Source organism: Protopterus annectens, chromosome 8.part0 (assembly GCF_019279795.1).
Source record: "Protopterus annectens isolate FY-2018-M chromosome 8.part0, PAN1.0, whole genome shotgun sequence".
NCBI lineage: Eukaryota > Metazoa > Chordata > Ceratodontiformes > Protopteridae > Protopterus > Protopterus annectens.
Window position 1 is genome coordinate 1,977,333,258 of NC_056741.1, and position 25,779 is coordinate 1,977,359,036.

The 25,779-nt window shown below is 44.0% G+C and overlaps 1 protein-coding gene across 1 annotated transcript in view; it reads right to left on the bottom strand.

Moving 5' to 3' along the window:
* SLC7A6 (solute carrier family 7 member 6) overlaps positions 1-25,779 on the bottom strand; it is an 855,166-nt gene that overhangs the window by 204,367 nt on the left and 625,020 nt on the right. The window contains exon 7 of the mRNA XM_044081519.1: positions 2,863-3,012. Within this exon, the coding sequence (XP_043937454.1) occupies positions 2,863-3,012 (150 nt within the window). The remainder of the gene's footprint in view (positions 1-2,862; positions 3,013-25,779) is intronic.

Sequence of the window (25,779 nt, forward strand, 5' to 3'; positions counted from 1 at the left end):
GCAGGAGGCATGGAGTCAGGATTCAAATTAGCCTCGGAAAAAGCATCATCCACAATGTCAAGAACAGGAGGGATAGCCAAAGGCCTATGCTGAGGAAGAAGAAGGAATTCTCTAAGCCTCTTCTTGGAAGCAGAATAATCCTGACCTTCCCAATGAAAATGTTCCCTCATCTCATGTAAGGTTTCCCCAAAAGAAAAATCTTCAGGCGGAGAGGCAGAGGGCAAGGAGTCCTCAGCATCCGAATCCTCATAAGGAGGAAAATAATATTCCTGATCAGAGGAAGAGACAGAAGATATAGAAGCCTGGTCAGAGGAATCCATAGGAACATCCTGTCGAGGCCTTTTCTCAGGGGGGGGGTGAGAACCCCTAATCATAGTAAGCAAATCTTCAGCCATCCTTAACAATTGCTTCTGTGTCCGGGGAGTAGATTCAGAAGTAGCATGAGCAGGAGCTTTGGACTTAACAGGAGTCTTTGTCTTTGCCTTTGAAATAGTGATGTGAGTAGGCCTGAATACCCCCTCAGAAGCCGGTACCTGCACAGCGGTTCCAGACCCATCCGAGGGAGCGACATCTGAAGGTCCTGCAGCAGATAAAATAGAAGGCCTTGATGGCTCCCCATGGGAGTCCATATCGGCCATCGGTTCAGAAGTGGCGGACGACAGGGGCTGCAAAAGCGCCTCACTGACGACAGCCGAACCGGATGCTGGCTCCAGCTGCAACGAGTCCTGTTTGGACCTCGGAGGCCTGTCCTTGTCTTTGCGCTTCTTTTGAATTCCGGTAGCATCCGACGACATTCTATAATTGAAGTGTCTGCCAAAGTAATTCAGAGCCCAGTCGTACCTGCGTTTGATAGTACGAGAATTAAACCTGGCACAGAACCGACAACAAGAAACATCGTGGTCAGGGCCTAAGCAAGGTAGACAGTAAGAGTGGAAATCTTTATGAGGTATTTGTTTCCCACACGTAATACAATTATTAACTTTTTCTGACATCGGAGGAACAAGAAAAAGATTCCCCAATGGGGTACTTAGCTTTGAGAAGAGAAGTAAGAACTTCGGACCGACAACAGCCAAAAACGCTGTTCGAAAATCGCCAACCAACGACTTGCGAGCTGCTTTCCACCGCACGGCAAGAAAGACTGGAGAAGATGGCGTCGGCTGAGGGCTATGTACCAGAGCGTACTAACGTCAGGGTACTGGCTTGTACAGCCGACGCCGGACCCAGACTTTGGGATTCTGGCCGACCTCGGGCTGCCTGCCGGCAGGAGCACCCTACAGTTATGACTGCAACAGTGAAACACGATGAACATCAGCAGGTTCCATAGTCGAAGAAGCATCTCGCGGCATATCGAAATCCAAATGGGTCTCAGCAGAGGCCTGCGAATCTGTAAAAGCGGGTGTCAGGGGCTGCGAAGGCACCTCACTGAGTACCAGCGGACTAGCGACTAGCTTAACGGAAACGTCGTTGGAAGTTTTGGACCTATGCAGTGTATCTCTGTCTTTATCCTTATGTTTTTTCGGAAGATTAGTAGTTAGACGGCTTATTGAAGCCATTTTGGAATATGGAGAACGAGAGCAAAAGAATTTAGTGACAAAGATAGCCCGACAATGAATAGTTTGGGCAAACATGGCACAAAACCGACAGCGAGGAACATCGTGGTCTGGGCCTAAACAGGTGACGCAGTAAGAATGAAAATCTCTGTGAGGTATTTGCTTTCCACAGGTAAGACAATTGTTAACTTTTTCTGACATCGGTTAGAGCAAGAAAAAAGATCCCCAATGGGGTATTTAGCTTTAGAACACTTCAGGTTTGAAACTCGAAAAACAAAAATTTCAGGTAGCGGATTACCGGCACTTGCAAACTACTTCTGCCTCGGGCTACCACAAGGCAAGAAAAGCTGATGTAATGGCATCGGCTGCATGTTTTATACCCCTGATGACCTGACGTCGTGAAAGAGGCAACAGCATCCGACGCAGAAATCCCAAGACTCTGGTATTCGGGCTGACTGAGCGCTACCTGCAGGCAGATAACCCAAGTGTGATGACTGCAACAGTGAAACACGAAGAACATCAGCATGTCCTATGCAGATCACCTCAAGTCCTAGCTCTGTTCTTACTGCCTGCTGACAGGTGATTTAAGCCTGGCTTACAAGATATTCCTGGACTCCACTCTGATGAATCTTTTGCATATCCACAAAACAAATTGCATCGAAGTTACTTGATCAAGGGATTTAACTTTGCTTGCAACATAAATCGGACAGGTATGTACCTCAGAGAATTCACCTCCTCTGAAGCAGGCTTCCTAAACATGTGAAGCAGAGCTCTTCCCTAACACTATGCAACAGAAACTTGGACAAGTAGATGGGAAATTGGAACTACACCCCAGGTCTAACACGTTTCTAATGGACAGAGGCAGCCTTGTAAATCCTGTCTTAGTTTACATATATCCCTTAAAATAACCTCTAAGGCACATAAATGCCCGGGATACACTTAGGAAGCTTGTTTAGGTTTACAAAGGCCCTAGTGGCTATTAGCCTATGAGCTTCAGGAAGGTTGCAAACTGCGCTGCAACCACTAACATTGCTTAAAGCATTTCAGAGCAAATAGATTTAAAGCACAGCAAAAACAGGATAAAGCCTTTTTAATTTCCTTTTTTCTCATATCCCCTTTCTCAGGAAATTTAAACCTACCATTCTATTAATGACTTGTCAGTGTCTTTATTGTCTAGTGTAACATTAGCTGTATACAAGTGTCTGTTTAAAACTGCTGCTAGATCTCTTAGAAATGGACTTTTCATATTTTGGTGGATAACCCAGTTACCAAAATGCAAACTAACAGTCTGCTGAAGCAGGAGGAAGTTTACCTTGAGAGGCCTGGGTCGATCAGGCTCCTTCCAGCGGAGGTAGACTTGCCCAGCAATAGACAGACCCACAAAGAACCAGTAACTGAAACTATAGTAGTTGATGAGCTGGAAGACATCTTCCACTGCCAAGTAAATGAGGGCCATAGCACACTGCAAGACAAAAGGAAATGCTTTGAAATTAAAACCCAAGGTAAGAAAAACAGACACTAAAACAGCTACTAATCAAGTGACGGTTTTGTTCATCAGTTCTTGACAAGTCTAAATTTTAGTAGAATGAATTCCACCAAGCTAAGTTAGAGACAGACTTGCATGAACAAGTGTACCAGATGTGCTGTCAGGCAAATCCTCAAACATGCAAAGCTGTACTTTCATTGTATATTGCTAAGTGGTGTCAATTGCTGCTTCAGAGTTATACTAAGTTCAAATGCATTTAACAAGCATCATAAAATGTGGTGACGTGTGCTTTTAAACTTAGGCAAGTCTTCCAAGATTAATTCTGTCCTTCAACAGCAAAGATTAGAAGAAAACTTCACACTAGAATTTATCATACTAACATGAACCTCTAGTCTCATAAACATGACTAAACATCGGATATGTGTAGTGGCTCTTGTACATGGCACTACATGTACTGCAGTTCATAAACCTAAATCACCCTGCATTACCCATCTGTGTACAAGGAGAATATGCCTAATAGCAGCAGACCTGGATCATGCAAATAAGTGTATACTCTCTGCCCCACATTTCCAATTTGACAAGCAAGGTTTCATGCAGTTACTCTGATCCTATTGAGATAATCCCCCAAATGCCCTTTAGAGCATTAAGTATCAGTGGGTGGATGGAAATATGCAGAGGCATACCCTAGAGTCCTTAGCTGTTAGTGTAGGAATCAGACACGTAGTGTGTGTGTGTGTGTGTGTGTGTGTGTGTGTGTAGGCAGCACTGCATGACATATGAAGAAGTTACTACAGTAATCAGAATTATACCGCCTGGGCACAGGCAGCAGTATCTTGGCAGCACTACATACTGTATGTAGAAGCAAATGGCAACAGCTGTAACACTGATAGGCTGTCTGTGCTACAATGGTGACAGACAACCGTGCAGGCACAGGCTTCATTCTGCATCTCAACAACTGTTCCAAACTAAGAAGGAAAGGGAGAGAAACAATGGTTGTTAGAAGTCAGGCTGGGTACTCAGTCTGCAATACAAGGAATCTGGATAGGAGAATAGGGAGCTGCAAGCAGTGATGCAGGAGATGAGAGTGGGTAATGCTGATATCACAGAAATATGGGCCAGTGACAAGAGAGGTGGGATATTCAGGTGCAGGGGTGTTACTTTGTTATGGAACAACAAAGAAGGGAATGATGGATTGGAGTAACAATTTGCATAAATGAGAACATCAGGTCAGAGAGGAGGAAAAACACCAAACTAGGAATGGAGCAAGTGTGCAACCAGTGTTGGAAGCTAGGTTAAGTACCCTGTCAGTTAAGGTACAGAAACGGAAAAGTGCCAGTATAAAAATATGCAGTGTTATGCCCCCCCAGACATAACAAAGGAGAATGATGAGAGAAAGAAGAAGAAAATAAAAGAGAAAAGGATAGGAAGAAAAGAGGGGTTGAATCTGCCAGAAGCAGATTAGGAGATTCTGAGTTTCAGGACAGAAAGGGACGGTAAACTGACTGATAAGTCTTGTGCCACGGTGGGTTCAGTTACCTGGTGAGGACAGTACCACAAGGCACAGAATGCTAGATGTGGTCCTAACCAATGTAAAGGCTGTCATGGATGTCCTGGTTAAGGCACCATTAGCCACATGTGATCTTGTCACTTTGTGGTTTACAGTAGCAGGTAAGAGTACAATGAAAAAGACAAGCAATAGTGTAGGATTTTTGAAGTGTGTACACAGAGGCACACAGCTAAGGAGTTAGGAAACTGGCAGGCTAGCAGCAAATTAAAGGAGAAGACAAGTTATGAAAATGAATCTAAGTACTTATGGCGATTTATTTTATTTTACATTTGTTGACCGGGATACTCTGACTGGATATATGTCCATTTTCAGCAGAGGCCCAGGGAGATAAGCTCCATACAGATGGACATAAGACAGAAAAGAACAAGATAGTACAAGTTACAATAAAAAAGACTGATACAAATTTACATATTACACATTATAATCAAAACAAATCAAGATGAAAACTTTTCAAATATAATTCCCTTTCTAGTTCCAGTTTCAGCACTAAACCATTCCTGTACATTTATATATCAATTATTGGATCTTTGCAATCTTACATACATGGAGAGGAACTAGTCCTTACTTATTCAGACAACTGGTTCAGATTTATTTGGCTAGACACTAATAAGAAAGGCCAGGAAGACCTCTAAGGGTATACAGAAGAAGGGGGTAAAATTAGTCAGGGGTGGAGTAAGAGCATAGCCAGTGTTTTATAAAGTACTGAATAAGATTTTTTTTAATAGAGCTAAAGAGGGTTCTGAGGTTAAGTCTGCAGGAAGAGAATTCCATGTTTTACAACAGAGTTGGTAAACAGAGCTTCCCCAGCTGAGTTATTAGCTTTTAGAGTGAGAACTAACATTTTGTTGGAGGATCTGAAAGTTGTGAGGTTCTGGTAGGGGGTGATGAGACTTTTAAGATCAGGTGTGTATTCTGGCTGGTAGAGGATCTTGTGTGCAATAAATAGTTGGTTGACCAGGATAGATTAGGTAGTTCAAGCCATCTTAGTAGTTTTAGGTTATGGCAATGGTGAGTTCTATGGGCAGAGGCAGTGGCAAATCTGGCAATATGATTACAGCAGACCCTGTACTTGTTCAGGTCAGTTTTACTCAAGTTTGTCAATAAGGGAGAGGCATAGACTAGTGTAGAGAGTAGATGTGTGTGGCAAGAGTAGTTCTGGTTAGGTGAGTTAAGAAAGGTTTGATCCTGTATAGAGTGCCCAGTTTTTTATTAACTGTTTTAATTGTATGGTTGATATGCAAGTCAAACCTCAGGTATTTGTCAACTATTACACCTAGGAGCTTAGTAGAGGGATCCTGTGAGATAATAGTGTCATCCCTTGATTTAATAGAGAAGGTTAGAGTGGAGGACAAGGATATGAGGAAAAGGCAAAAAAGAAGGTCACTATGGCAACAAAGGAATATGAGGCTAGCAATTAACACAAAAGGCAGGGCCTCCAGGAGGTAAGGAAGTATGAGAGAGAACAATGTGGAAGCTGCCCTACAGGCAAAAAAGAGAGTGAGGGCAGCAAAGGCAGAAGAAGAAAGGGACTTAGCAGAATGATCAACAAGGGGAAACAAGGGTTACGTTCACTAAACTGCAGAAAGAAAGAAGGAAGGGAGAGACAGAAGTGACCATGCTGACAAAAGAGAGAGAGAGATCACAGAATACTAGGAAATGAAGAGATACTGAAAAAGTATTTTGCTTTAGTCTTCACAAAGAAAAACAAGGGGATATTGCCATGCTATAAGGGAGGAAGGCAGGCCAGAATAGGGAGAACAGGAGACAGATTCCAGGAAAGAGATGGGAGAGGTGGAGAGGGAACTGGCTGCCTTTAGGGAAGATAAACCTCAGGAGAAAAAGATAAGATGGGCTGCATCCTAGAGCCCTCAGAACTTTGGCCAGTGTTTTGGCACAGCCTTGATGGGGATCTTCAACAGACTACTATGCATGGCTGAATTATCAGAGCACACAAAGACAGCAACAGTGGTACCTTTGAACAAGGGTGGAGCAGAAGTAAGTCATGGAACTTCAGGCCTGTTAGCTTAATAGTGGCAGAGAAAGTCAGGAATAGAATCCTGAAGGTATGGCTAGTAGCATTTCTAGGGGAGAGTAACCAAAAAGAGAGTCAAATCTGATATAGTTTAATAGTGGGTTACAGATAAGCTTAACAGGGCAGCATGAGTAGAAACAGTCTACATGCACTTCAGCAATGCATTTGCCTTTGTCCCACACCTGAGGCTGATAGGATGACTGGAGGAGCTGGGGATAGGACTCAGACTGAGAAAGTGAAGAGCTGTATGGCTGAATGCTAGGACACAAGGCTGTGATGAGAGGGATGATGTCAGGAGTTAAGAAAGTCTCTAGTAGAGTACCATCAGTGTTCAGTACTCTTCATTGTGTTTATTAATAGACAGAGTTCACATAAATGAAAACAGGATCAACCTGTTTCCTGATAGCACAGGCAGAATGTAAAAGGGAGGGAAACCTACTGCTCTTAGAGTGTAGCCCACATGGTGGGTATAGATTTCAGGAGGGAAGAACACTCTACCCGGAAAGAATCTCACTTTTTGGAGGCTCAGGAAGTAGTCCTCAAAAGGCCTTTTCAGTAGATTATTCGTATTGTAGCTGTCCTGGGGTGTCCTTATAGTTGCAGCCCTGAGGAGGGCTGTTGTAGTCCTGATGTGGACTTTTTGTAGCCCTGAGGGCGGCTGTTGTAATCCTGATGAGGGCTGTTGTAGTCCTGAAGAAGGCCTGTTGAGGTCCTGATAAGAACTGCTGTAGTCCCGAGGAGGACCGTTGAAACCCTCAAGAGGGCTGTTGTTGTGTTTGTTAGAGCTGAAGTGGCCCTTACAAGGGCCACCCTAGGTACCCTGTCAGATCAGATCTCAGTAGGTGCCCCCTTATGTAAGGCTGGGCTCCTGCAGATGTGGTCTGCAGGTTCTTAGAAGAACCTTTGTGGTCTATGTGGCCTTACAGAGGAACCTGGAGGGTATCCTAGTAAGCCAGACCTATTCCAGTCGCCCTTTGACCGGACTTACAGAGGAACCTGGAGGGTATCCTAGTAAGCCAGACCTATTACAGTCACCCTTAGACCGGGTTGGGTTTCTGTGGGTTTTATAAGAACCTTTGTGGTCCCTTGTAGGGCCTGAGCTCTCTTAGCCCTTGCCCGAGATGGTGGGCAGTCAGCAAGCAAGGCGTTCGTTTGTCCTAAAAGAAGACACCAGAGGCAGTACAGTTTGATCCGTGTTTCTTTATTTCCGTCTTTGCAGGTCACAGTTCTATTCTTCCCCTTAGCATTGCTGAATGAGAATCTAGCATGCATACAGTTACTGCTCTTTTTATACACTAAATGGATGGGCGTGTTTTGCTTTGGACCAATCACAGATTGGGGTTTCTCCAGGGGCATGGCTATCCCCATGGAGAACTGTCATTGGTGGGGTAAATTCACCCAATTTACATTTCTAGGTGTCCCATGTCTGTGTATCTCAAGGGGCGTGGCAATCCCCGTGGAGAGAACTCAGGGCTATAAAAGTCCACATCAGGACTACAACAGCCCTCCTCAGGGCAACAACTATAAGGACACCCCAAGACAGCTACAATACGAATCATCTACTGAAAAGTCCTTTTCAGGACTACTTCCTGAGCCTCCAAAAAGTGCAATTCTTTCCAGGTAGAGTGTACTTCCCTCCTGATAGCACAGGCAGGAAAAGCAGTGGATGATGGGAAAAGCCTAGGGAAGGATTTAGGAAGGCTGAACAAGTGGGCATAAAGGTGGCAGTTCAGGTTCAGTGCAAAATACTGTCCTCAGTCCACATAAACTCTGACATGAAATATCATCAGAGGAAAGTACAGTTGTGTACACTTACCATAAATGTAGATGTTCGAGTGTATTCACTCTTGCAGTCATCACATTTGGGTTATCCCTGCCAGGGTAGCCAAATACCATAGACTTAGCATTTCTGCGTCGGTTGCTGTTGCTTGAGACATCAGGTCATCAGTGGTATAAAGGAAGGCATCCGACACCTTTACATCAGTTTTTCTTGACCTAACCTGTCAGGAGCCCCCAACGTAGGAAGCCAGGCTCTGGAGGAAACCCCCCACCAGTGGAAAATAAATACCAACATGTCCCTTGTAAAGAAAAGGGAACAACAAGGAAAAAAAGGAGAAAAAGAGAAAGGGGGATGGAGGGAGGGAAACCAGGAATGCAACAGTAAATACACTCTAACATCTACATTTATGGTAAGTGTACAGAACTGTACTATATTCTTCATGTTTCACTGTTGCAGTCAGCACATTTGGGTAGATTCCCAAAGCTGAAGAAATGGGTAGAGGCAGTCCAGGAAGCTAGGGGCTGGCTAGCATGCCTTGCAAGACTGCAGAGGCAAACCCTGCCCTGGATATGGAGAAGAGAGGCAGGTGGTAATGCTTGGTAAGTAAGAACAGATGTCCAGGTGGCAGCCTCCAGGATGTCCCTGGTGGAGACTCCTCAGAGGAAAGCTGCAGAGGTGGAGGCTGCTCTGGTGGAGTGTGTCCTGACCCCGTTGGGGGGAGGCTTGCCATGCTGTTTGGAGCAGAAATGGATGCAGTGTGCTATCCATTTGGAGATGGGTTCGCCTTTTGCCCCTGAAGCAAAGCTAACCAGCAACTGATCAGACTTTTTGAAGGGTTTAGTCCTGTCCAGATAGTATCTGAGCTGTCTGTGCACATCTAGAGAGTGCAGAAACCTTTCCCCCTTGTTTTGGGGGTTAGGGATGAAGTGGGTAAATGAATGGACTGATTGAAAGCCACACTGGGCATGAAGGCTGGATTAGTCCTGAGGGATACCCTGTTTGCATGGAAGATGATGAAGGGTTCCACTGCCATGAGTGCTTGCAGCTCAGAAACTCTTCTGGCTGAAGTGATGACCAGGAGGAAGGCTGTCTTCCAGGAGAGAAATTTTAGCTCTGCCGAAGAAGCTGGTTGGAAGGAGGCCAGGGTGAGCTTTTCCAAGACAAAGTTAAACTCCCAAGCTGGTGTTGATGCCCTTCTGGAGGGCATCAAGCTGCTAGCCCCTCTGAGAAACTGTTTAATCAGGGGGTGTGAAAAGAGTGGCTGCTCAGTGGGAAAATGAGCAGAAATAGCAGAGGCATGAATTTTTGTAGAGGAGAATTAGAGACCACTGTGTACTAGGTCAGCTAAGTAATCCATGATGAGAGGGATGGAAGGCTGTGACATGTTGGCCCCCTTAGCCTGGATCTAGGTGCGGAGCCTCTTCCATTTATCTGCATACGATTTTCTGGTGCTAGGGCGTCTGGCCTCTCGGATAACATCCAGAACTTGTTTACTGAGGAGGGCAAATTGGTCAGGGGCCAGGTTATAAGCCAAGCTGCCAAATTGAGTGTCTGCAATTGGGGGTGCATGAATTCCCCTTCCCTCTGCGTTAGGAGGTTGGGAATCTGAGGAAGAATCCATGGGGGCAGTGGGGACAGGCTGCGCAGCAAGGGGTACCAATGCTGTCTGGGCCAGTCTGGAGCTTTGAGAATAGTCCTTTGTTTTTCCTCTCTTATTTTGATCAGTACCTTGGGAATGAGAGGTAAGGGATGAAAGGCATAGACTGAAAGATTTACCCAGGGGAAGGACAGGGCATCTACTTTCTATGCCATGCAGTGATGCTCCCTGGTGCAGAATTTGCTGAGCTGATGGTTGGTGTGGGAGGCAAAGAGATCGACTTCTGGGGTTTCCCATTTCTGAGTTATTAGTAAGAAGGTGTTTCTGTTGAGCTGCCACTCATGGGGGTCCAACAGTTTTCTGCTTAATTGGTCTGCCAGGGAGTTGAGAGAGCCTGGCAGGTATTGTGCTAGCAGGTATAGATGCATGGAAGAGGCTGTGAACCAAAGGGTCATAGCCAGCCTGCACAGTGGGAAGGAGCTTGTCCTGCCCCTGCTTGTTGATGAACCACATCACTGTGGTAGTGTCTGTTTTGATCAGGAGAACCCCTGGAGAGAGAAGGGGTTTGAAAACTATCAAGGCCTGCTTCACAGCCATCATCTCTTTTAGACTGATGTGCAGGGGGAGTTGCTGGGGGTTCCAATGGCCCTGTATGCACCTGCCATCCAGGTGTGCACCCAAAGCGTAGTCTCAAGCGTCTGTGGTGAGGGTCTGGGTGGCAGGGTGTGGGGAGAAGGGCAGTCCTTTGTTGTGGGAGCATGCTGTTGCCCACCAAAGAAATAACTCCCTCAGGCAAGGAATAATAGGTTTTCAGATCTTGAGAGTGTTGACACCAAAGGCTCTTTAGGTACCACTGAAGTTTCCTCATATGCAGTCTGGTACATGGAATGAGGGAGTATGCAAGATGTCATGAACCCCAGGGCTTGCAGGATTTTTCTTGCAGAAAGCTGGGGCCTGGTGGCCAGTTGAGAGAAGTAAGCTGAAAGGAAAAAATGTTTCTCTGGTGTTAGGCATACCAGCTGGGATGCTGTGTCCAGACTTGCTCCCAAGAAGATAATCCTTTTGGCTGGTACCTGTTTAGATTTCTTTTTGTTGATTGTATACCCCAAGGAGGTTAGCTGGTTCTTTACAAAGACCAGGTCTTTGAACAGCTTTTCCTGGCTGTCTGCCTGAATAAGGCAGTCATTTAAGAAGGGGTAAATTTGAATATTTCCTTGCAAAAAGCAATGGCAGGAGCCAGGCATTTTGTGAAAACTCTGGGAGCAGTAGATAAACCAAAGGGAAGTGCAGTCATCACATTTGGGTTATCTGCTTGCAGTAGCCCTCAGTCGGACTGATTAACAAAGTCTTGGGTCCTGCGTCGGTTGCTGTTTCATCTTCCATGATGTCAGGTAGTCAGGGGTATAAAACATGCAGCTGATGCCATTACATCAGTTTTTCTTGCCCCAGATGTCAGGTGCCCCCCAATGGGAAGCAATAATATATATATATATATATATATATATATATATATATATATATAAATATAAATCTATATACATACATATATATATATATATATATATATATATAAAATATATATATATATATATATATATATATATATATATATATATATAAATATATATATATATATATATATATATATATATAAATATATATATATATATACATATATATAAATATATATATATATATAAATATATATATATAAATATATACATACATACATATATATACACACACACACACATATATATATATATATATATATATATATATATACACACACATATACTATACACACACACACACACATATATATATATATATATATATATATATATATATATATATATATATATATATATACACACACACACACAAAGTTATACCTCCAACAAAAAAGCAAATACACCAAAAAGCTTTTAAGCATCGTAAAGGAGAATAGAGGTATCACCAAAAGAAGTCAGGGGGCTGGAGGGAGGGTAATCAGGACTGCAACAGTGAATACACTCGAACATCTACATTTATGGTAAGTGTACACAACTGTACTATGTTCTTCATGTTTCACCACTGAAGTCATTACATTTGGGTAGATTCCCAAAGCTAAGGATGGGAGGAGGATTTTAGACAGCATTAGGACTAGCTATAAGGCCCTGTAAGACTGCAGTGGCAAAGTCAGCTCTGGATTTAGAGATAATTGGCAAATGGTAATGCTTGGTGAAAGTATGTACAGAACTCCAGGTAGCAGCTTCTAGGATGTCCCTGGTAGGGACACCTCTGAGAAATGCTGTAGAGGTAGATGCAGCCCTGGTTGAATGGGGTCTAATCCTCTGCGGGATAGGTTTTCCATGGTGCTTATAGCAGAAATGAATGCAATGGCCTACCCATATAGAAATGATTTGCTTTGAAATAGCCTTCCCCTCTGCCCCTGCAGCAAATGCCACCAGCAGTTGTTCAGATTTCCTTTGAGGTTTAGTCCTGTCCAAGTAAACTCTAAGTTGTCTGTGCACATCTAAGAAGTGCAGTATCTGTTCCCCTTTGTTCTGTGGATTAGGAAAGAAGGTTGGCAAAGGAATGGACTGATTATGAGCCACACTTGATACCACCTTGGGCATGAAGGAGGGATTGGCTCTGAGGGACACACTCTCCGCATGAAAGATGATGAAAGGCTCCACTGCCATAAGGGCCTGTAATTCAGATACCCTTCTTGCTGAAGTGATTGCTAAAAGGAAGGCTGTTTTTCAAGAAAGGAATTTTTAAATCTGCACTTGCAGCTGACTCAAAAGGAGGAAGAATGAATTTCTCCAATACAAAGTTAAGGTCCCAGGCTGGAGTTGGGGCTCTCCTGGGTGGTCTTAAGTTTTTGGCCCCTCTGAAGAACTGCTTGAGCAGTGGATGAGAGAAGAGGGGTGGTTCTGTGTTATAATGAGGCGTGAATTTTGATGGAGGAAAAAGAAAGGTCCTTGTGAAGCATCTCAGTTAAATATTGAAGAATCTGAGTTAAGTTGGGCGCTGTTGTGCCCATCCCTTGAGATTGGTTCCAGGCACAGAATCTTTTCCATTTTTCAGCATAAGATTTTCTAGTACTAGGCCTCCTTGCCTCCAAAATGATATCCAACACTTGTTTACTGAGGGATGGTAATGGAGAGATTAGGTAATTAGCCAGGCTGCCAGGTTCAGGGTTTGAAGATGAGGGTGCAGAATCTGGTTCTCCTTCTGTAACAACAGGGTAGGGGTCTGAGGCAGGTGCCATGGAGCCAGGAGTGAAAGACTGCGCAAGAGGGAGTACCATTGTTGGTGTGACCAGTCTGGTGCAATCAATATCGTCCTTGGTTTGTCCTTTTTGATCTTTAGTAATACTTTGGAGAGGAAAGGCAGAGGAGGAAAGGCATAAACTGATAGATTTTTCCAGCTGAAGGACAGAGCATCCACTTCCCAAGCTTGTTTGTGGGGAGTCCTTGTGCAAAATTTGTCCAATTGGTAGTTCTGGGGGGAAGCAAACAGGTCTATATCTGGGCTCTCCCATTTTTTGTCAACATGTTGAAAGTCTTTGGTTCCAGTTTCCACTCATGTGGGTCCATGAGATTTTTGCTTAGTTCGTCTGCCAGTGTATTGAGTTTTTCTGGCAGGAATTGAGCCTGTAGATGCACTTGGTAGCTCAAGGCTGTGTTCCCCAGAGCCATAGCTAGTCTGCAGAGGGGGTAAGAATGGGCACCCCCCCCCCTGCTTATTTATGTACCACATAACAGTGGTGTTGTCCGTCTTTACCATTAATTGTCCTGGAAGAATGTGGTCCTTGAAGGCTGTCAGAGCATTCTGTACAGCTAACATTTCTTTTTGATTGATATGCAGGTGCATTTGACTTGGGTTCCATTTACCCTGAATGTATTTCCCAGCCAGGTGAGCCCCCATGCATAGTCTGACGCATATGTTGTTATGGTTTGGGTGGCAGGGGGTAGAGTGAATGGTAGTCTCTTGTTTTGGTGGCAGGCCACTGCCCACCAAAGGAACTCTAACTGTAGGCAAGGTATGATAGGAATCATTGCTTCTAGAGCCTGAGAATGCTGACACCATAGGCTTTTTAGATACCATTATAATTTCCTCATATGCAGTCTTGCATATGGAATTAGAAGAATGCAGGAGACCATGAACCCCAAGGCTTGCAGTATTTGTCATGCAGATAGCAGAGTTTTTGTGGCCATTAGTTTGAAGTAGGTTGTCAAATGAATTTGTTTCTCTGGTGTGAGGAAAGCCATCTGGGAAGTTGTATTCAAGCTTACTCCCAGGAATATAACTTGTTGACAGGGTACCAGGTGTGATTTATTTTCGTTTATGGTGTACCCCAGACAAGTTAGCACCTTTTGTACAAATGCCAGATGATTCAAAAGTATGTTCTGGTTTTCTGCCTGAATTAGACAATCGTCCATGTATGGGTATATTTGAATATTTCTTTGCCTGCAAAATGCAATGACTGGAGCTAGGCACTTTGTGAATACCCTGGGCACAGTAGATAAGCCAAAGGGCAGTGCAGAGAACTGATAGTGCATGTTGCCTGCTTTGAAGCATAGGTATCTTCTACAAGATTCCCTGATTGGGATGTCCAGGTAGGCTTCCTTTAAATCAAGTGTTGCCTAGCATAGGAAGCAACTGTTGAAGAGTTAGCATCTTGAATTTTGGAATCACCAAAAAGGTGTTTAGGGTAGACAGGTCCAGGATAGGATGCCATGAGTTGTCTTTTCTGGGTACCAGGAAAAGTCTTGAGTAGAAACCTTGTCCCTTTTCCTCTTGTGGTACAGTTTGATTACCCTTTATGCTTAAGAGAGAGTACTTGCTTTTGAGCCTCTGCCCACTGATTTGGGGGTAGATCGTGCCAACCATTTGGGGTTGGTAATGTGTGGAAGTGAAATCCGTATCCTTGGGAAATTATATTTAAAACCCATTTGTCCTGGGTAATGAGTTCCCAGTTTTTTGCCTGCAGAGCAATCTTTCCCCCTAAAGGAGCAGTCAATTGAGAAGTGCATGGAAGTTTTAAAGTTAAGTCATTGAGACAGTTTACCATAAGGGAGAGTCTTACTACTCCCTGATTTGGAAGTGGGAGCCCCCCACTGCTTAGTCCTGTGCGTACTCTGGGACTGAAGCCAGAGTGTCCTGCTGGATCTGGTTTTGGACTGAAAAGGCCTGGAAGAGGCAGGAAAGGACAAATTCTTAGAGGGCCAATGCCTACTAAATCTTGGAGGTTGTACTTGTAGAAAATCTTTAACAGTTTGCATAGATTTAGCTTTTTCCTTCATCTTTTTAAGAACTTCTTTTGCTTTGTTGCCAAACAGACGGTCCTGATTTAAGGGAGCATCCAGTAATTTAGCTTTAACATGATCTGGCAAGGATTGCACCTTAAGCCAAGCATGCCTTCTAAGTACAGACCCAGTGACAGCAGCCCTGCAAGATGCATCTAGTGAATCAAAACCACATTGCAAAGTATGTTTTCCAACCTGTTCAGCAGAATGCATTACATCCTGTAAATCCTTATTTTCAGCACAACCAGGAATCAACATCATTTTCTGTTTAAGCAATCCAATAATATGCTACTGATACTTTAACATATGAAACTGGCAGTTTAAGGCCCTAATGGCCAAGGTTGCAGAAGTGTACACATTCTTACCCCATCTATCTAGTGCCCTGGAGTCTCTATCAGAGGGGGTAGGATTTTTGGCAGTAGTAGCCTTAATGCCCTTGGGTCCCTGTGAAATGGTCTCAGGATCCGCAGAAGGATTTTAAAAAGGAACTTGTGAAAGTCAGGAACCCTGTAATATCCATCAGGTTTTCTGGCAGCAGGAGGTAGAGAGTCAGGGGCCAAGCTAGTTTCCAAAAAGGCATCATCAACAATGTCTAGTACAGGAGGGATAGCTAAAGGCCTGTGCTGGGGCAGGAGTACAAAATCCCTAAGCCTCTTTTTAGAATCAGAGTAATCCTGACTTTCCCAACAAAAATGCTCCCTAAGGGTATGCAAGGTTTCACCAAAAGAGAAATCCTCTGGGGGGGGGAGCAGAGGAAACAGAGTCCTCAGCATCAGAATCCTCATAGGTAGATAAGGGTAAATCCTAGTCATCAGACGAAACAGAAATTTCAGAATCCTGGTCAGAAGTATCATAAGCAAACTCAGTCCTAGGTCTCTTAGAGGGGGAAGGTTGGCTTCTCCTGATTAAAGTAATAAGGTCTTCAGTCACTCTTATCATTTGCTTTTTAGGCATAGAGGCCTGACCATGCGGTCCGGGGCGTCGGTTTTCTAGACATGGTTTGAGTTTTAGGCCTTGACGAAGAAGATGGCATCGGTTTAATATGCAAGTCAGTAGGCCTGAATACACTCTCAGAAGCCGGTGCCTGCACAGTGGCTCCAGACCCATCCAAGGTAGAGACATCCGTTGGTTCCACAGTTGAAGCATCTCGTGGCATACCAGACTCCGAATGGGTCTCAGTAGAGGCCTGCAAATCTGAAGTAGCGGGTATCAGGGGCTGCGAAAGTGCCTCACTGAGTACCGGCGAACTGGAGACTGACTTAGGAGAAGCGTCGTCGGCAGCTTTGGACCTAGGTGGCCTGTCTCTGTCTTTATCTTTGCATATTTCCAGAATGTCGGTAGTCAGATGGCTTACCCAAGACATATCTGGATAATTGAACGGAGTACCGGAATATTTAGAAGCATATAAATATACTGACCATGAATAATTCGTTGTTTAAATAAGGCACAAAACCAACAGCGAGGTATGTCATGGTCAGGGCCTAGGCACGGAATACAGTACAAATCAAAATCTTTATGAGGTATTTGCTTTCCACAAGAAATACAATTATTTACTTTTACTGACATTGGTTTAGAGCAAGAAAAAGTTTCCCCAACGGGGTACTTAGCTTTAGTTGAAGACTTCGGTTCTGAAACTCGAAAACAAAAATTTCAGGAGTCGGCTGAACAGCACTTGCGAACTGCTTCTGCTTTGGGCACCGCACGGCAAGAAAGACTTATGTAATGGCGTTGGCTGCATGTTTTATACCCCTGACTACCTGACATCACGGAAAATGAGACAGCAACTGACGCAGGACCCAAGACCTTGTTAATCAGGCCGACTGAGGGCTACTGCAAGCAGATAACCCTAATGTGATGACTGCAACAGTGAAACACGAAGAACATCTTAAAGTCTTGAGATCCTGCCCTAAAGCAAAGATATTTTCTGCAGGACTCCCTGATGGAATGTGGAGGTAGGCCTCTTTTAGGTCCATGGTGACAAGCGTCCTTAGACAGCATGGGTAGCAGCTGCTGGAGGGTGAGCATTTTGAATTTTGGGATCACCAGGAAGGTGTTTAGAATGGATAGATCGAGGATGGGGCACCAGATGCCCTCTTTTCTGGGTACCAGAAAAAGTCTGGAGTGGAAGGCTTGGCCTATCTGCTCTGCAGAAATGTGTTCTACTGCTCCCAAGGAGAAGAGGTTATGGATTTGCTTTTGAGCCTCTGCCCACTGATTTGGTGGTAGATCTGGGAACCCTTTTGGTGTTGGAAGGGTGCGGAAGGAGAATTTGTGCCCATGAGACACAATGATCAGAACCCATTGGTCCTTGGTAATGGTGGCCCAGGTAGTTGACTGAAAGGAGAGTTTTCCTCCTAGGGGTAAGTGATGGTGGGCAGAGGCGGGGTAGGGAGGGGGTGAGTCATTGTGAGTTTTTACCATAAGGGGGTGGCTTTAAAACTCCCTGGTTCTGAAGTGGAGGCAGTCCACTGCTTAGATCTCTGCAACCCATGGAACTGCTGTCTTGGAGGTCTGTTTCCATGGGGCCTAGGCTGGCCCTGTTTACTAGGTGCAGGAAAGGACCAGTGCTTGGAAGGAAAATGCTTGCTGAACCTCGGAATGTACTTGTAAGAAATCTTTAACAGTCTGCACAGATTTTGCATTTTCTTCCATCTTTTTTAGCACCTCTTCTGCTTTAGTACCAAATAAATTATCTTTGTGCAAAGGTGCATCTAACAATTTTGATTTGACATGCCCTGGCAGGGGTTGTTCCTTAAGTCATGCATGTCTTCTAATGACAGATCCAGTGACTGCTGCCCTGCAAGAAGCTTCTAGGGCGTCAAAACTGCAGTGCAGTGTGTTTAGTTACTTGAACAGCAGAGTGCATGAATTCCTGTAAATCTTTAGATTCTGCCCATGTAGGAAAGGAGGAAATTTTTTGATTAAGGAGTTCCAAGGTATGTTGCTGATTAGTGCCCTGATAGCAAGAGTAGCTGAGGTGTATACTTTTTTACCCCATCTATCCAGTGCTCTGGAATCCTTGCCTGAGGGGTGGAATTCTTAGCTGAAGTAGCTTTAACCCCTTTTGGGCCTTGAGTAATGACCTCAGGGTCTGGTGCTGGGTTTTTAAAGAGATATTTGTGAGAGTTAGAGACTCTGTAGTAGCTATTTGGCTTTCTGGGAGCAGGAGGGAGAGCATCTGAAGTCAAGCTGGATTCAAGGAAGACATCATCCACTACATCTAGGACTGGGGGAATGGCTAAGGGCCTGTGCTGTGGAAGGTCCAGGAACTCTCATTCTCTTTTTAGACTGTGGGTAGTCTTGACTCTCCCATCTGAAATGCTCCCTTAAAGTATGCAGGGTTTCCCCAAGGGAAAAATCCTCTGGGGGAGAGGCTGAAGGAATAGATTCCTCTGCATCAGAATCCTCATATGTAGAGAGGGGCTGCATGTCTTCATAGTCCGATGCATCAAACTCATTTGACTCTTGTTCAGACAAAACTTCTGGTGACAGATCTCTTTCTTTTTGAGGGAGTGGCCTGCCTTCCCCTAATCAGCATGATAAGGTCTTCTGCCATTCTAAGCATTTGTAACTGACGCAAAGGAGCAGGCACCAAAGAATGGCTGGAAGTCAGTTTCTTGGAGGTGGTTCGACCTCTGAGCCTAAGTAAGTCGGTTGTTTTAGAAAGAATGGTAGTCGTGAAAGAAGGCATTGTTTTATGTCTGGATTCAGTGTTGCGAAGGACTTCCTCAGAAGCTGGTGCCTACACAGCGGCTCCAGACCCATCCAAGGTAGACATGACCGCAGGATCCTTAGATGAAGAAGAGTTCTGCAGCATGCCGGACTCCGAAAGGGTCTCGGTAGAGGCCTGCGAATTAACTGAAGCAGGCATCGTGGGCTGTGAAAGCGCCTCACTGAATTCCGGATGACTGACGACCAGCTTGGCGGTAGCATCGTCGGAAGGTTTAGTCCTGTCTGGTCTGTCTCTGTCTTTATCTTTACGTTTTTTTGGAAGGTCTGCTGTCGGACAGCTACACAAAGGGCCCAACGATGAGTAGTTCTGGCATTAAACAAAGCACAGAACCAACTACGAGGGATGTCGTGATCTGGACCTAAACAAGTGACGCAGTAGGAGTGGAAGTCCCGGTGTGGGATTTGCTTTCCACAGGCGAGACAATTATTAACTTTTTATGTCATCAGTTAGTGCAAGAAAAAAGGATTCCCAACAGAGTACTTAGCTTTTGAAGACTTCAGCTTCAATTCGGAAATGAAACTCAGCAGCCGACCGGCACTCATGCGAACTGCTAATGCTTCGGGCTTCACGGCAAGAAAGACTGATGTAATGGCGTTGGCTGCCTTCCTTTACACCACTGACCACCTGACGTCAGTCTTCAAGCAACAACAACCAATGCAGAAATACTAAGTCTCTGGTATTCAGGACGGCCGAGGGCTACCCCAGCAGGGATAACCCAAATGTGATGACTGCACCAGTGAAACACGAAGACCATTTTCCAGTCTACAGAGTCCAGGTCAAATCATCCTTGAGTACTGCATGCACTTGTGGAGAGCCATATAAGGTGAGATACATCAGGCAGTTGGAAGGGAATCCAGAGGAAGGCAGTTAGAAAGGTCTGTGGGATTGAGAGGAAAGGATAAGACCAGAGGCTTAAGACCTAAAGCTTTTTGCACTTGAGACCAGAAGAGACAGTTTGGGCACGCCACTGATGTACAAGATTATGTCCTGAAAATGTGAAGGGGTCATCTAAAACAAAAAAAGGGCCACAGGCTGCAGATTCCAGGGAATGACTGTTGCATGGATCTTCAAGAGTAGTTTTTCACAGAGGGGACAACACATCCATAAAATGATGTATCAGCCTGGCTGGTGGAGAAGGCACAGAAGTATGAAAGACTGCTCAGGACAAATGATAAAAGGTGAAAGGGAAGCTGAGACACAGGAGTAGAAAAATATTAAATGCACTGTGGGCAAGACAGGCTTACTGTCTCTTTATGCTATCATGCAGATATAATGATCACTGTTAGGACTTGTTAAGAAGGGCAACATGCATATCTGAGAAAGACAAGGTGACATATATTACTGTGGCCATTGTATTTTTCCTCCCAACAAGACAGAAGAAAATGTCTCTCTTTCTGGCGGGAGAAACAGGCTATGTAAGAAAGCAAAGGGCAGTTATTGTGTCACAAACAGTCATTTATATGGCTTACTGGGTGAAGGCCTTTGTATTTGTCTGACAGTAGTGAAGTATATTATTGTGGTCATTAAATTTGTATGGTCAAATAATATCAGCCCCCAAAATAGAATATCCTGAAAGAGAATCAGGATGGTGAAGAAAACTTATAACAATTTCCCTACATTCAGTTACTTACTTGGATTTATTAAGTATCAGAATTTTAAGAAATCTGAAATGTTGTGGAGTTATGGTTTTTCAAAAGAAAAATAATTATCTAAATCATTTGTTAAAATGTTTGTGTCACTAAGCAGTATTAATCTAAATTTTTTGCAATGTTTTTCATTAACATCTATTAATCAAATTAATAATTTCCTAAACTGTTTTATATCAACTGTTTTTGCCAAAATGCACCCATTATTTTTTTTTTAAATAATTCATAACAGTTTGCAAAAATGTATCTGAGTTGCTTTTTGCAGTGTTTGAATGAGACTTCCAAATGTGTACTGGTAGTATCTGACTACAAGGTCTGCAAGATTATTTCAAAATTTAATGTTAATTCTGGTGATATAAAACCTGAACACCTGATTGGAGGAATGATGATTTTTACAGACCAAATCAGTTACTCTGAAGTTATTTGTGGATTTAGTAAACAAGTTTCAAATTCCCATTAAAGTGTCAGAATTAAGAGTGGTTTCCTATGTGTTTTGGCTGATAGTGAAAAAATGGAAAACTATTTTTTTTGGAAACAAATAAGCCCATAATCACCCCCCCCCCCCCCCCGCCCACCCCAGTTGAGTTTACTAACAGTGGCAGAGGTTCTACTCAAAACTATGCTTCTTCCTCTGAGTTATATGAAGCCTTTAATCTGCCTAGGGCTTACAAGCAATGACACAGTACAGAGTTGATTATCGGAACTAGGGTAGTTCAGATAATCAAACATATAATTGAACCAGATTAAAAAAAAAACTTCTGAAATTGTGTTTTTTCTGCATGCAGGGAATATACTTTTCAACTGTTCAGTGATTCCATTGGACAAGAAAGAATATTTTTCACATACGAATGGGTTACAATCTCAAAAAACACAGGCATATCATTGCTAGAACCTCCTTGTGTTCTGACTGAGAGTGCTTCTCAAACAATCTGGAAATATAGAGCTGCTAAGTATATTTTTGGCACTGTTCAGAGTTCTGCACTGTCTTAATTTTTGCTTGACTGAATTATTTATATATTTGCTGGCATTTTTTTCTGATCTGTGCTGAAACTGGTTTGGTGGCTTTTGCAGCTGCCCACCCCTACTGTAAATTTGATCTGGGACACTCCTCCCAGTCCCATCTCTTTAGCTCATTCTACCTAAAACAGAGACCATTTGGGAAGGCCAAATCCCTTAGTCCCTTAATCTTGAATTAGCTTCTGATCGTGCTCTCTTCCCTTTTACTTTATAAAAAAAGACTTTATTCAGCTGCTTATATTTTTCTAATTTGTGTTTCTTTACTTCATCTTGTGTTGCTTTTTCCTGCTACTTGCTGCTTGTTCTCTAAAGTGTTCAACTGCATTTTTTCTGTTGCATTTATTACTACTTGTTTATAGCCTCTCTAAATTGTTAAGTGTTACTTAAGTGTTATTCTAAACTCTTAGTTTTTGTTTAAACACTTGGGCTTTAGGCCCACCCCTTAGCTCTCCCTGGCCTTTCTCCCTCCAATTCTGATAAATATGGATGGACAATTTCCTACAGTTTCTCCTGCCAGTCTGACTGATATGGGCATCCTGAGAGAGTGTAGCAACTGCCTCATGTACACGGACAACCATCTACTACTACCACCTAGGAACACAATCTGTGAGAGATGCAATTAACATTAGGAATCTAGATTCCAAGCTCTCAATCCCCTCAAGCAAGTATACCTGGCAGTGAGAAGGTTGTCAACACAATCACTACACCTCAAACACCACGCACACAACACAAACCTACATATGCAGAGGTCCTCCACATAAACATACCCAAATAAAGGTGACCACTGAGGCAAAAACACACACGATCTCCACAGCCCTCCACACCACATACCACGAGTAGTCCACACACCTGTGCCTCACAACTACTAAGGATTCACCATAAACCCAACATATTAGTCATAGGAGACTCCATTGTGAGACACACAGATGCGTCTCTCACCAGGCTGGATAAGGAGAAAGTCATGGTTAGTTGTCTGTCAGGTGCCAGAATCTGCCATATCACACACGCACTCAAGTCTCTCAACAACAGGTACTGTTATGACTCTGTCATAATCCATGTTGGTGTGAATGACTTAAGGCGTACCTCTATGGACTTACTGAAGAGAGATATGATTGAGCTTGCTGATTATGTGTCCCAGGCACGTATGTCCCTAGCCTTAAACAGCATTCTGACCTCACCTAGAATGATGCCCCAATACAAACAGAAAATGATTGACTTTAACAATTGGCTTAGTTTCTGGTGTCATTCTAGGGAGATCCACTACCGGACAGCCTGGGAAGATATGATCGACAGACCACGATGCTTTGCCAGAGGTCGCCTGCATCTGTCTCACCTGGGCTTCAGGCTTCTGGAAAAAGGCTCTTGCCTCCCTTATAGTGCCATGCCTTTTTTTAGGAAAAGTGATGAGGTTAAAACTACCAACATAAAAATTTCAACAAAACACAAATTAAATGTTATGCTGCTAAACACTAGGAGTCTAAACATGAGACTGCACTCATTGCAAGCATTCCTAACCCTGGAAAATTCTGACATCTGTGCAGTCACAGAAACCTGGTTCAAAGCTGCGGAGAGCACACCAGCCTTACCGAGTTACTCATCCTATCATACATTCAGACCTCAAACTGTGGACAGTAAAGCCAAAGGAGGTGGAATTTCAATATACATTTAAGACATACACACCTCCAGGCTGGTCAAACATTATGACACACAGGAGACACTCCAGGTTCAGTTAACCACTGACAAGACCCCTTTTCAAATCATAGCTAGCTACCGGCCCCCAAATCTGACTCAAGATGCCCAATCCACCTAATTGGACCTGTTAAAATCTATCAAAATTCAACCCTTTACCCTGCTCCTGGGTGACTTTAACTTTTCCAAACATAGACTGGAAGAACTACTGATGCCAGAACACAAATGCCCAGAGATTCCTTGATTTTGTCAATGCAAATGGCTTGGAGCAACTAGTCGATACCCCACATGGGGTGATAGTATCTTGGACTTGGTATTTACCAACACAAGTAACCACTGCAGCATCCCTACAATATCATCTTCCCTGGTAAGATCCGATCACAAAGTGGTCACTTTCAAAGTCACCATCTCCCCCAACCCCCCCTCTAGCAAGGATCAAACAAACACTTCTCCAAATCTGATTACAGCCTCCTGAGGGATGGTATAAACAGCTTCAAAGCTCCCTCCCCCTCTGTAGGAACTGGCACCATAGTTGCATGGAATCAGGAATACCCTACAGAACTAAGTCATCCTCTGCAAGGAAAAGTAAACCAGTCTGGTGGACATCTGCAATAAATAAACTCTATAACAAAAGGAAAAAAAAATGCTGTCCAAGACCAAGAAGGAGCAACTGCCCAATTGGAAGCAATGTCTCCTTAGCCTGAACAAGCAAATAAGAGCACTAGTGAAATCTTCCAAAGCAAACTTCGAGTCCAACTTGGCCACATCTATTACAGACAATCATAAGGCCTTCTTCATGTAAGTCCACAACCTCAAATGATGCACCCAGCTATGTTCAGAGCTGGTGGTTAAGGACACCACATATACAAATGCCATAGATATAGCAAACTTGCTGGCTGACAGATTCAGCGAAAACTTTACCCCTCTGTCCCTCCCATCAGTAAATCAGGACATCCCCAGTACCTGCCCCCTTCCCCTTATATCTAGGGAACAGATCATCATTGCCCTCTCAAAGGCAAAAAATATAGCCTCCATGAGACCTGATAACATCCTAGGCTGCATCCTAAGTGAACTCAGGCAGGAACTTGTAGCACCATTAGGCACCCAATTCAACCAAAGCCTGAGTACTGGCTTCATCCCAGCTGAGTGAAGGACAACCACTGCCATCCCCTTACACAAAGGCGGAGCATCCACCCATCCAGGAAATTACAGACCTATCAGCCTAACTAGCCTGATATTTAAAGCCATGGAAAGGATTATCATGGACCTAATTAACATGGACATTGGCAACCTCCAAACACTTGATCCCCATACAGTTTGGCTTCGTTAAGGGGAGGTCATGTCTGATAAAGTTGATCGACTTCTTTGAGACCGTCACCAAAACCATGGACTAGGGGAAGACTGTGTACACCGCCTACCTTGACCTGGCCAAAGCCTTTGACACTATTCCCCACTCGGACATAATAGATAAAACCCTCTCAACTAGGCATCAATCCATATTTTACCAGATGGGTAGCAAACAGGGTCACTGAAAGAATCCATGTAGTCAAAATAGGGGAAGCCACCTCAAGCAGTAGACTTGTAACAAGCAGCGTACCCCAAGGTTTGGTCTTGGGGCCTCTGTTATTTGGGATATACTTTTCTGAGGTGCAGGTCAAAACCAGTGGCCTATGGCTGACCAAGTTTGCAGATGACTGCAAGCTAGGTGCTCTCATCAATTCCCCTAGTGATGTGAACATCCTCCAAGAGGGTCTCACTTAGACAAATGACTGGTGCCAGAACCATGGCCTCAAACTGAATACCAAAAAATACATCAACCCCTTTGGGGAGAGTGACGTCCCCACAAATTATCACCTTAATAACAACATCCTAAGCACTCAATCAGTCATGAGGGATTTGGACATCCAGGTTGATAGCAACCTGACATTTGACCACCATATTGCTTCTGTGGTACGGAAAGCCTTCTACATGGTCCATCTCATAAGTAAGGGCATCTCATCCAGGGACAAGGAGGTCATAACATCCTTGTATTCTTCCCTTATAAGGCCTATTATTGAGTACAACGCACCTTTCGGCATGTACCTCGCAAAGCACATGCAGCACCTGGACAGACCACAGAGGTTCCTCACCAGGAGAATCCAGTGCCTCAAACATCTACCATACACAGATAGGCCAAAAGCCCTATCCCTCTACTCAGTTTAATACAGACTCCTCAGAGGTGACCTCTGTCTGGCATACAAGGGGATCATGGACCCTGCCTTGATGGGACTGCTACATATCCGCAAGTCAAGCATCACTAGAGTAACCCTTACGAGCGGCCTCAACCTGGTCTGTGACATCAACAAGACTTGCTAGCAGGACAGATTTGTGTCCCAGAGAATC